Raw genomic sequence first — 12,417 nt, 5'->3', positions numbered from 1 at the left:
TGTAAGATGAAAAAAAAACCTTAACAAAACAATGAAGAATGATGGAGAACAACAGAGGAGTGTTCTACAGCTGATCTCTGTGCAGTCTGACTGCACTGACATTGAGTGAAGGAGTTAAAGGTGGATTTTATCACATCTGTAGAAGCATTTTTTTATGAGGAACAAACACACAGTCACATTGTGATCGGGACTGGATCAGACACTAGGTTTCTTTCATGAGTGTTTCTCAGAAACATAAAACATAAGTAGACAAGACACCTCAGTGTTTGCTGGATAACTTTGAAGAGGGAGAATGTATCCCCCAGTAGACACAGTTATCTGTCATCAGTGCCATCTAGTGGTTTGTGAGCGTTTCTTCACCCATAAACCAGCAATCTGTGACGTCAAGCTCTTGAAAGGTTGAACGTTCATAATGCACATCTGTTTATTCTTATGATGACTGTTTGTCTTCTTTTTATGACACGGAATCATCCAGGCTTCTAAAAAATGCCTGTTTCAATGAGGAAATTGTGAGTGTATGTCAAATTTTCTTTATTGAAAAAACAGATGTATTCTCATTGTTATGTCTCTCTTTCTACACCTACTGTATCTAATATGATCATGCTTTTTTATTTGTGTGTTTCTCATTCTTATAACTATCTATACTGCTATGTCTTCTCTCTAAAAGGTGAGATCTTGATTTTGTTGCTGCTCAGTGGGTTTTTCTTGGCTAAATATATTATTTTTGATTTCAAATAGCACGACTTACTCCGTGAAATTAAGACTTCTTTTAAGTTTTTAACATCTAACGACAACATTAATTTTTGGTAGCATCAATCAAATCATCATCTAGAAATTATTCTTATGTCCATTCAAGTAGTCCCAACATTCAATGTCTTTGCCACCACCCCCCCAAAAAAAAATCAAGCAATGTTTGAATTGATTTCTTGAGTCATAACAGTGGGACAGAAGATTTTGTGAATGAAATAGTTTTCAGAAAGTTTCTGATGAACCCCTAGCCAATGGTTAATGGACATATATTGTTATGGTGCGACATGGTGAGGCACATGTCTACTATCTCATTAGCAAGTACATACTGTATGTGGTAAGGGTTGTTGGTTTTTACAAAAGCCATTAGTCTGTGTCATTACTTTAATCATCACATTATCACATAATCACCACTTTAAGATAAATTGTAATCGATATAATTATAATAAATAGCAACTGATACATGCCTTAGTCTACTAGAACAAGACATCAACACATGAGTCAGTCACTGATTCACGCTGATCTGTGCATTTGTTAAACGTCAATGTGTGCATATTAATGCACTTCTTTTGTATTGTCATACTTTATCAGAATTACGTTATTTCTATTAAACTGTATCGTCAAGATATCTTTTCAATTGGCATGGATGTACTGTACTAGATAATAGATTTGACGCGTTTTACGTCGGTTGACTTGAGTTACCGTCGCTTCCGGGTCTAATTGACGTCCGTACATCTGAACCAATCACAGCGCTGTGGGGCGGAGCTAAAATTGAATCAGCGGAAAATTCAAAACGAAGATGGCGGCTGGAAATGATCCCCAAAACAATCACAAACTGGAAAGAAGGTACCCAATTTTCGTTACGCATGTCTTAAAATCGGAATTCAAAATCGTATTTTTCTGGGAATATATAAATGTTAACGAAACATTTATCTGAGCCTTGTAAGTCATCACTATATTTGTAAATCAACGTAACTCAACTAGCAACAACTTATTCAAGCTAAGTATAACGTTAGCTCACTTTAATCCGCTAGGTTTTGCCACTTCTTGCCTTTGTTTTATTTGGAAACTTCGCTAATTTATCTTAAAATGAACCTTAATGTCTTTATTTTTCTCTCTCAGTGAGACAAAATGCAGTGTGTTTTCCAGAGAGGAGAAACCACATGTAAGTCGGCCTGTGATACTGAACCCAGACTTCTTTGTGGAGCGGCTGAAGCATGAACACCCGCAGCTCTTTGAGGATCTGGTTCTCAGTAACATCACCAGACTCCTCGATCTCCCAGGGGATGAGTTCGCACAGCTCAAAGGAGAGTGTGAGCCAAGACTGACCTCCGCCAGTGGCTTCCTGCGCTCCCTCAACTTCTTGAGAAGGAAAGGTTAGGCCAATGGATCTTCTTTACACTCTTTGAAATGTTGTTTTAGACAAATAGGGATCATTCATTCATTCATTTTGCTTCGGAAAGCGTTATAACCTTAACACGGCCCAGTGTCTCATTATTTGGCATGAAAATGTCTTAGTCTGCCTGATTAACAAACCCAAATGTCAATGTTCTTTCTTGTCACATATTGGCTAGAGGGGATATATTTTAATTATTTCAGCTGTAATCAACAAAATAAATAATTGATAAAGTTGTGCTTCATTTCAGTTGATACATAAAATCTTTGTAGACTATACATGTTGTATTTAATCAGATGAGTTACTGCTGCTGTATATTACGTAACAGAATATATTAATAATGAAGAATAAAATAAATCCTATTGTACACATAACTTTGCTATTTGATGCCTTTCAGAAAGAGGAGTGGTCTTTGGTGCCCCGTTAACTGAGGAAGGAATAGCACAGATCTATCAGCTCATCGAGTACCTGAGTAAAAGTGAGTCGGACATAATTTTCTTGCATTATTTCTGTTTGTTTTTTTATTGCACTTTTATACAGTCGAGTTTGTGAGATCATGTATTTTGTATGCTTCAAGTAAAAATATTTTTGTCAGACAAATACTGTTCGATATCTTGATAAACCTAATTGCTTGATGAGTCTGTATTTTTCAGAACTAAACCCGCAGAGCTTGATGACTGCTTCCTAACCCTTACAACTTTTTCTTTAGCTTAGTTGGAGAGCAGTGAATTAGGATGAGGTCATGGTTTATTTCTGGAAAGTGGTGATGTCATTCACTGAAAGTGGACACATTGAGCAAAAGCTTCAGTCAATAATTTATCTGAAAGCACTTTACTCCTGCTGCCTCACTCTTTCTGTTTCATTCACTCTGTCTCTCCTAACTTTGTGCCTTTGTTCCTGTACCACCACCCCCCTTGGGCTGTCTCTCTCATCAGACCTTCAAGTGGAGGGGTTGTTTCGTGTACCAGGCCACAGCCTAAGGCAGGCAGCCCTGAGGGAAATGCTGAACACTGGAGCAGAGATAGATCTTGAGACAGGCGACTTCCACCCCAATGATGCAGCTTCGTTACTCAAAGTCTTCCTGGGAGAGCTGCCAGAGCCGCTGCTCACACACAGACACTATAATGCTCACTTGAAGATTGCAGGTGTTGGTTGATCTTGTCATATTTAGATCCCTATAAAGAATTTAAAAAATGCTCAGTCTGTTGCTTCAATTCCCTTGTCTGTTGTATCCAGAGTTGGCTCGCTTTGATGATGTGGGGAATAAGACGGCTGTGCCCGACAAGGAGCGTCAGATTGAGGCCCTTCAGCTGCTTTTCATGCTGCTCCCTCCAGCCAACCGCAGTCTATTGAAGTTGCTTCTTGACCTGCTGTACCACACCGCCCGCAACCAGCAAGTCAACAAAATGTCTGCAATCAATCTGGCCACAATGTTTGCTCCTCACATCATCTGGCCCAAAAATGTATGTTCCCATTCCCTTTGGAATATATTTTAATTGATGTAACCACTTCCAAAAGTTTTGAAGTAAACCATGATCATAACATCCTTGTGACTTTTTATTTTATTTTGGGTTTTGTTTTTGTTTTGTTTTTGTTTATTTGCCTGTATAGATGATAACAAGTGATCTGCGGGGAAACATCGAAAAACTGAATAACAGCATAGCATTCCTCATCAGACACTCACAGAAGCTGTTCAAGGTAGAGTAAACAGTACCACCTGTTGCCCTGTGGGTACCCTTTATTCTTTTACTATAGTTTGGTTAACTTCTTTGTACAGTAACATAAATATAAAATGCAAGTGAAGAATCCTTTTTGATGTGAGGTGGAACTTTTTCAAGCTTTTCCTACAAGTTATTGGACACATAGATCCAGAAAAATATGTGTTTCTGGCGTTCTTTTTTGTCTAATGGTTGTGGCCAAACGAGGTGACATTGTTGCCTATGAAGACCGTCTGTCAATTTTATGTCAAAATAGAATGCAGTCAGGCATTACTCTATGAATAATTAGCACATCATGAGCATCGTGGTTGAGGTTTGCTTAGCTAATTCATCAAGTCTTCTTGCTTTGTGTAAATCTATCATAGCTGACAATGCTGTTCATGTCATGATTTAATGTAAATATGTCGAGGAAAAGGACAAAATACTTTTCATATGAAAGAAATGATTTGTTGTTTGTCAGCAGGTTTTAGAATCCAATGATTGACGTATTTTTCTCAGTCACATTGATTTACACACTTTTATCAGAAGGGATAAAAGTTGTAATTACCTCTTATATTGCATACACATTATTAAATATATTTTTATCTGGACCAGTGGGGATGTGACTAAATCCCGCTATTTTAATGTGTGGTGCTCCATAATGCGATTCAGTGATTTTGCACCAGGAAATTTAATGTCTGGGTTTTTTTTTTAAATGAAGGCACCTCCATACATCAAAGAATATACCCGCCTCTACTTCATGGGATCCAAAACGCTGAAGTCAAAGGTGACTGTTTTTCATCTTCCTTTCTGTTCTAAACAAGTTGATCTTAATGAAAGTAGAAACTGTCAGCCCTGTTTTACATTACATTTATCTTTACAGGTATTAACTGCTTTGGTAACTTTTGAATCCAGTAACTTTAGTGGATTATTTCAAGTAAATTTAGGTCAGACTGTCCAAAAACAGAGCTTGGTATGTGCTTGTGTTCACTTAATAGAATGATTTTCAAAGTACCTTGAAGTACCTGTATGTCACTACCTGTCGTGACATACAGGCAGTCGTGAAGATACAAACATCTGACTTATGAGCATTCGTAGGTATGAACAACCATATGCTGCCATATCTGACAACTGTAGTTCTTTTTCTTTTTTAAGAACTTAGGCAGTAGTCATGTGACAGAGACAAGCATCTTGCATCAAGAGCGAGTCACAGACAGATGTGGCAAAGAGAATCTGGTAATTTTCCAAAACAAAGCATCGTTCAGACTCAGATAATAAATAAAACAATAAATAGAGAATGTAACTTATGTATTCTTTCTGTGGGGCTCAGTACCAATTGACCCACAAACTGGTACAGGTCCACAGACCGGGGTTTGGAGTCTAAAAGTAAGTTACATTACTGTGGTACACTATTTTATTTTGTTAACATGTTGTTTTTATGTCCAAAAGTGTTCTTGTAAGTGTTAGGTAATAGTACCTTTGTATTTAGAGTAGCAACGGCATTTAAATGACCTCAAATAGTGATTATAGTTTGAAATTTACAGTAATAAATAACAAGTTACAAAAAATTCAGCTTATGATCAACCTCTGGGAAACTATTGTGTGGGTAGGATGAGGACTACCTGTATAAAGGCATTTTTGTTCAAATGTTGGTGTTACTCACGTTCGTCATTCTCATATAATTTGATCTCTTGGAAAGAGGTTTTGTTTCAGTGAAAATAGACTTGGACTCATCCGCTCACATATTATATCTGATCTTTCTAGGATGACCTGACTCTCTGCACTGGAACTAAAGATGAACTCTTGTCTACATTAAACGCTGCCTCCCCGACTCCCTCCATAACAACAACCAAAGGTGACACCTGCGGCAACTGCCCCAACACAACATCTGAAAACCAGAGTTATACCGAATCCGCACTCAGAGAGCTCTACCAGCAAGTCAACAACATGCCTGAGTCTGCCAAAAAGAAGAAGTTCATCAGACAGGTACTGCAGGTTAAAGAGACGTATCTCAGTCCAGCAGCTTGAATGAGTCGTATTTTTGTGTCCAGTTTGAAAAGCAGCCCTTACAGACGCCTTTGACCGACTCTCGGACGCCGTTCACCAGGAAACACTGGCGTTCTCGCTCCCTGGGTGGAATTATCAAGGTAATCCTGAGTGCATTGAAGGCACCGTAACAAAATTGTTCTAATCTAAACGTCACATGTACAGTGGTTTGAGAAAAACAATTAAAAATAAAATATATTTTCAAAGAAAGGTCTTCAGTGATGCACCAAACCAGTGTTTTCCAGTTAAAATCAGAAACAGCTACTAGAAGTCATACATCAAAGACAGGATTTATGACAGCTATTTCAGCGTGAGACGCTCCATTTCCTGGCTAAACTACAAAGCTTCTGAAAGTAACTTGATAACATCAGAATTTGCTTGATGGAGAAACACTCGTAATGTCAGCTTAGATTTTTTAGATTTTCACTCACCTCATAAATATTTGCATCAGACATTTAGTTTGATTGCGATGTAACTATCATTGATAAGTGTATTACCAGCTGTCACTGCTGTTAGATCCAGGGATATAACAACATCAGTACATGGATGGATGACTTAAGTACAAAGGAGGGAGGGATTTTGACATCAGATTTGAGTGAAAAGATTCAAACTTCAAGCATCTTAACTGCACCCTGGCCATGTTGCAGTAATGTCATTGTTCCCAAAAACAGAGGAAGGTGCTGGGAAGCCAAATGTTACCGGAAAAAGAAAACGGCAGACCTCTGCCAGTGGTTCAAGTCGTGGCCAGAGAGGAGAAAACTCAAGCGGTGGAGGAGTGAGTATTACAGTTTCACACCGCAAATCAAACTGATTTTATGCAACTGTGTTTTGTGTAACATGGCAATTAAGTCGTTGCTATGAAAACACATGGTGTGGGGTTATAATGTTACAGCTGAGGAATCCAGAGACTACAACGTCAAGATGACTGTGATTATAAGTACCACTGATGTGACAGGAGATCAGGTCCAATCAAAATGTTTGAAAATGGTCAAATTAGAATTTTTGACTTTGATGATGACCTCTAAGTCTGGAGAAACACTCAAGCAGTAATTGCATTTTCTCTGAACCAAACTAATCAAAATGTCACATTTAAATTGTGGAACAGCACGATTCCCCCCTAAAGCTGTCAGCAGCAGCAACATGTAGGTTTCCCTACGGCTGCTGTAGGAGTTTTCACTTCCATGCCTGAGCCTGTGGTTCACCACAGGCAGGCCTGGCCTCACTTTGACTCAGCAGCTCACATTCCAAGTGATGCTGATGTATTCTGCAAAAAAAAGAATGAAAATGTCCCTCATCTTCATGTCTTCCTTTTCAGTTTGGCCAGGATTAATCCCACTTAAAGAACATCCTCCTCAAGACAAAGGGAACAAACTCTCTGCCCCATCGGGGCACGGAGGATCATCTCAGTGTGTCGCCTCAAAGTAAACGGTGTGCTACATTGTGCACCTTTGTTTTGATACAGGTTTAGATCTGTGCCGTGTGTTAGTGTGTTGGTGAACTGCCAAAGGAATAAAGTTTCTTCTAGTCTAGTTACATTTGCCTTAGGTCGAGGGATATAAAAGATGTTTACGGACAAAAATGAGAATATGACCTGCTTTATTTAAAGTCAGTGCAGAGTACCGGTTTACTGATTCAGTCTACATGAGCTCTACGTTGTGTTCTGTCTGTTACTATGTCTGTCCATTCAGTACGTCCTGCAGTACAGGTCTCCAGTCTGGACAAGGAATGTGTGTTGGTTTTGTTTTGTTTTTTGTACTAACTTTGTCAGCAGCTGAAATGTATGTATTTAATTTGAAGGCCTGTTTCTTTATTGCTTTTTTTTTTCATCAGTTATCTGAAATGATGTGATCCCATGCTTGATAAAATACAATGGTGCATGTTTTTCTATTTAATGTTAGATAAGTTTAAATAGTGGTTTGGTGTGACTCAGTCAGCTCTGTTTAATTAGAATAGTGGTGAACCCCAATGTGCCTTAAATTATATATATCTAAAGTTACTATATAATATAGTTTTATTTAACTAAGTTTTTTTTTTAATTTCCCAGTTGTTTTAAGATTAGGATGATGTTTCTGTAAGAAATGAATTGAATACAAACAGTTGAATGGGAGTGTTAACACTTAGGATGAGATGGTAACACCAAGTGAAAGGCCAAAGGACCAGCTTGTGTGAATCGTAAGTTTTTTTCCAGTTCAAACCTGTGGTGTCAAACTGTGAAACTATAGACTACTTTTTTTTAATATTTATATTTTAGTTTTTGTCCAACGAGTTTTGATGGATTTTTAGTTTCCAGATTTTCTGCAGCTTCAGCTTTATAGTCACAAGGGACTTTTCTTCGTAAAATATTGTCTATTTTTATGTTGATGAACATGTAGTTGGAAGTTTATGGATTTTGGATTTTGTTCTACTTTTCTTAACTCAGGGGAGTTTTGAGTTTTTCAGTTTGGCTTTCTTTGGGAGTTTGAGCTTTTGCCACTTTTAACGTCTACTTGTTGTCTTTCTGTTTGAGTAGCATTTGGAGGTCAAGTTAAACAGTCTGGCAATCTGTTACTCTTCACCTATGTGACATTAGATGCATGTTCAGCCTAAACTGATGATGTTCATGCTACTGTGAAGCTATGCAATTCACTGTAATTAAAAGACAACAATCTGCATTCTGTGCCTTGCCTTTATTTTAAATGTCACATTTGAGGTTTTATGGGATGAAGACATGCTAATAAAACTTTTCTAGAGTTGTCACCTGTCCTGAAGGAGCTGGACACCTGACTTTTCACCGCAGGAGCTTCATGGTGCTATTTCACTTACAGCCACAGGGTGGCACTGTTGGTTAGGAATAACAGCTCAGGACGGCTGAACAAAATATTGGGAAGTTTTTTCTAGCTTTTATTGACACGTTAAACACGTCAGTATAAAAAAAGTCTCATACATATCTTATGTTCTGTTAATACCAAAATATATTCAAACACTGAATATTTAAGTCATAACACGTCTCTTAAACACGTTGAAAGTATACTTCCATTACAGACAATAAATATCACCCTTTTATCTTTTGCTTTGACTTATCCTTACATTAACAGTACATGCTCCATAGGTTTCTGCCAGAAAGACGTCAACAAATTAATGGTTTCCATTTCATCAACTAAAAGACTGCATGGGACAGAATTTAAATTACAGTAATGTGAGAACATATGAGTGCTGCAATTGACAGAAATATATATTTTTCTAAAAACAGTTCAATGACTTGACAATATATGACCAACGGTGATGAAGTCCAGCGTATTAAATGTAATATATAAAAAACGTAAAATTGTTTCTGTTTGCAACAAATGCCAACTAGATTACATTTTAGTTGGAGGGCAAACTGGTGGGTTATGAGATTGGAGACAGCTCTCATAAATAGAGGAGTGCCCCAGTGTGTCATTATGGTGTCCATGCGATGCATGTTTGGTATTGTAAGTGTATGTTGTAAACATCTACGAGAATGAGTCTGCTTTATTTTAGGTTCTGTAAATATACAACAGGCATCATCCATGATAGGAATGTATTGTTTTACAGCCAGAAGTCCAAAGTGGTTTTTGTTAGCAGCTCCACTCCAGAGCCAGCATGATGACTGTAAAATGAGTCCGACTCACTGTAATCAACTTTACATTATCCGGTGTGCATGCAAAGCCACAGCCATATATGCTGAGTGACCGGGCCTGGGTTTTAAATGTATGAACTCCTTCAGGGGGACCTATATCTGTTATAAAACCAGCACCAGATCATTTGTGTTTAAAATAAAATACATATGCTCTTTCAAGTTTAAAATGCTTCCTGCATGTAGAATTTTATTCTTGGACTTTTCTTGTCTTTTCCCTGAGGAGTTACATACAAACATCTTGGATTTAAAGCACATTGTGGCTCTTTCTGTATAAATCTATATTAGGTTTCTTCTTTTTTTGTCTCTGTTTCACTATCAAGCATTTCATTTAGCTCAGTCAAGCCATGATTATTTATTATTTGACGTCTAACTTTAGGTATGAGCCGCAGGAAAATGTTCTGTAAATTCCACGGGTCTCAGGAAGCCTGTGAGATTTTAAAGGAGGTGCCAGCCCAAAGGAATCACAGTCAGTCACTCATCAGTTGTTGGTGAGGTTCTGTGATGCCCAAACGCTTCTTCCAGATGATTTGCTAATTTCTGTCATGTCCTCCCAGCTTTGAGAGCGGCAGGATAGTTCCTGCTGTGCATTTGTGTGCATCCCGATCAGAGCAAGGGGGATCTAACCACCACCCCTAACACCATTAACCACAACTGCCTCCTATTTAATTAGTGCTTCATAAAGAGAAAGAGTGTTCACACCTGCATGTGCACATATTTGCATGTGTGATGAGTCCAGTAATAAAGCAGACGAATGCAAACTCAAATGTTTTTCTATTTGCACATCCCTTCCCTTGTTGCTTTTTCCCCTTTCAGTCCTTTGTTAGTTTGGTTAGTTAAACGTAATGGGGGTCTTAGCTCTGTGTGAGTGCGCTGATGTTTGTGCTGGGAGGGATCCACGCCCCCAGGAAAACCCTCTGGAGAAGGAGACCAGTGAACAAGTGGCTGAAGCTGAGCCAAACACAGCAATGCCTGATAGCTGAGGTCTATTTAATTCACTGCTAACATTGTAGTAGCAACCTAATAAAAAGGAAGTGGAAAAAAACCCCCATCAGAAACTAAATGAATGAATATGCATAGGTGTATTTAAAAACTAAGAGATATAAATTGATCTGTGAACCAGTGAATGATAATTCATTTGAAGTTATCACAAGTGCACCTAATAATTCACATCCAATGAATGTAAAATCAGCTTCTAAATGATTCTGGTGCAGTAACTTAGAATTACTTTCTTAGTTTTTTTGGTGCCCCGTCTTTAAAAGCATTGGTCCATCAAACTATAACCTTTTTAGACAGAATAAATGACAGTGATCTACATTTAAAAAAAAATTTTTAATTATAGGAAAGTGGTTCAGGTATCAGTCAGCAGCTGATCCAATATAGTAGTGGTACTTTACTAAGAAGATGCTTGGTCTGCACATTCAAACAGATCTACGATCTAAGTATTTCCCATTGGTAAATTTTTTTTTTTAAAAGTCACCTTCAATGACAGAGTTCTGTGAGAAGAACATGTTGTTCTTTTCCCCGTAGTTTTCTCTACCCTGTTTTTAAGTATCACTATTTGTGTCATTGTGCAGATTACTGAACAATGTGCTTTGGTCTCAACCCAAGACAAGAGGTCTCTTTCCTAACCCGAATACTAATTTGCAGTTCCCCAGATTGCAAATCAATGATAAACTGGAAAAAAGTTTTGTGGAAGCTACAATTACCCTGTCGGCAGCAGCTGGATTCTAATATATCCATTGTTGTAACTAAACGTCAACCTCTGCAAAAATAATATTTGTCGAGAGTTCCTTTAAAGTAAATAATAGTTCACAGATGCTGCTTATCATTTGGTTTTCCTTCCTCAACACGGTCCGGTTTATGCCTGGTTCTGGCATTAAGAGAAGGATTGTAAACCGCTGACTCTCATAAATCCAAATAAAGAGCAGGTATGTTTGTGAGTGAAGCCGTTTGTCGTTCCGTTCTTCTGTTTTTCATCCAGATATATGAAAGTATAATCTCTGTGCTTATGCGGATTTCAAATATGTTAACTTATTTTTCATGGTCTGCCAAACAGATCATGAATATATGCGTCTGTGTGTGTGTGTGTGTGTGTGTGTGTGTGTGTGTGTGTGTGTGTGTGTGTGTGTTTACTTTTCACTCGCCTGCTGCAGCTTCTGTCTGTGTGGCCACACTTGATCTACATGTTAAGACTCATATTTATGGATTATTTATCCTGTCTCTTTTGCCTCTGAGGAGGGAGGTGTTGATTTCTCTCCACCCCAGTGGATTCTCCTTCATTACATTCACACACTCCCCCTGGCCTCCTCACCGTCTCTACCTTCGGGGCAGGGGTTACGCCGTGTCGTGCAGGTTAGGTCTCTCTCTCTCTCTCTCTCTCTCTCTCTCTCTCTCTCTCTCTCTCTCTCTCTCTCTCTCTCTGGGGGGGTTTGCCTGGAGCCAAAGCTGACAGAAAAGCAGAAGTGGAGTGAGTGAATGAAAGGAGTGAGGGGGAGATATGTGGAGTAGATTTTATTTGTGGGGTGAATCCAACAGAATGAATGAGGGATCTTGAGAATGACAGTGAGTTCAGGAAGGGTTCTAGGGTGGAGGGTGGGGTGGGGATGGAGGGTATAGGGGTAGGGGTGGAGTTGGGGGCTCTGCTATTTGTAGATCCTTGTGATGGATGACTTGTGTGTGTGTGTGTGTGTGTGTGTGTGTGTGTGTGTGTGTATGTGCGTGCGTGTGTGAGTGAGAGAGACAGAGAGAGAGAGAGAGAGAGAGAGAGAGAGAGAGAGAGAGAGAGAGAGAGAGAGAGAGAGAGAGAGAGAGAGAGAGAGAGAGAGAGAGAGACTGGCTTTTTTCTCCCTTACTGCTCTTTCCTTATTCCCTCTCTACAGGCGTGCAGAGCAGAG

At 38.8% G+C, this 12,417-nt stretch overlaps 1 protein-coding gene across 1 annotated transcript; it reads left to right on the top strand.

Annotated features, from left to right (window-relative positions):
• Positions 1 to 1,540: 1,540 nt before the first annotated feature.
• LOC137603854 (rho GTPase-activating protein 19-like) lies at positions 1,541 to 8,494 on the top strand. Its single transcript, XM_068327668.1, has 11 exons — positions 1,541 to 1,593; positions 1,870 to 2,123; positions 2,541 to 2,621; positions 3,079 to 3,288; positions 3,380 to 3,606; positions 3,755 to 3,841; positions 4,562 to 4,627; positions 5,605 to 5,826; positions 5,892 to 5,987; positions 6,558 to 6,661; positions 7,202 to 8,494. The coding sequence occupies exons 1-11, from the start codon at positions 1,547 to 1,549 to the stop codon at positions 7,224 to 7,226; spliced, it is 1,419 nt and encodes a 472-aa protein (XP_068183769.1). The 5' UTR covers positions 1,541 to 1,546; the 3' UTR covers positions 7,227 to 8,494.
• Positions 8,495 to 12,417: the final 3,923 nt, after the last annotated feature.

Source organism: Antennarius striatus, chromosome 11 (assembly GCF_040054535.1).
Source record: "Antennarius striatus isolate MH-2024 chromosome 11, ASM4005453v1, whole genome shotgun sequence".
NCBI lineage: Eukaryota > Metazoa > Chordata > Actinopteri > Lophiiformes > Antennariidae > Antennarius > Antennarius striatus.
Note: the sequence above shows the minus strand (reverse complement) of the source record. Positions and strands in the feature narration are given on the sequence as shown.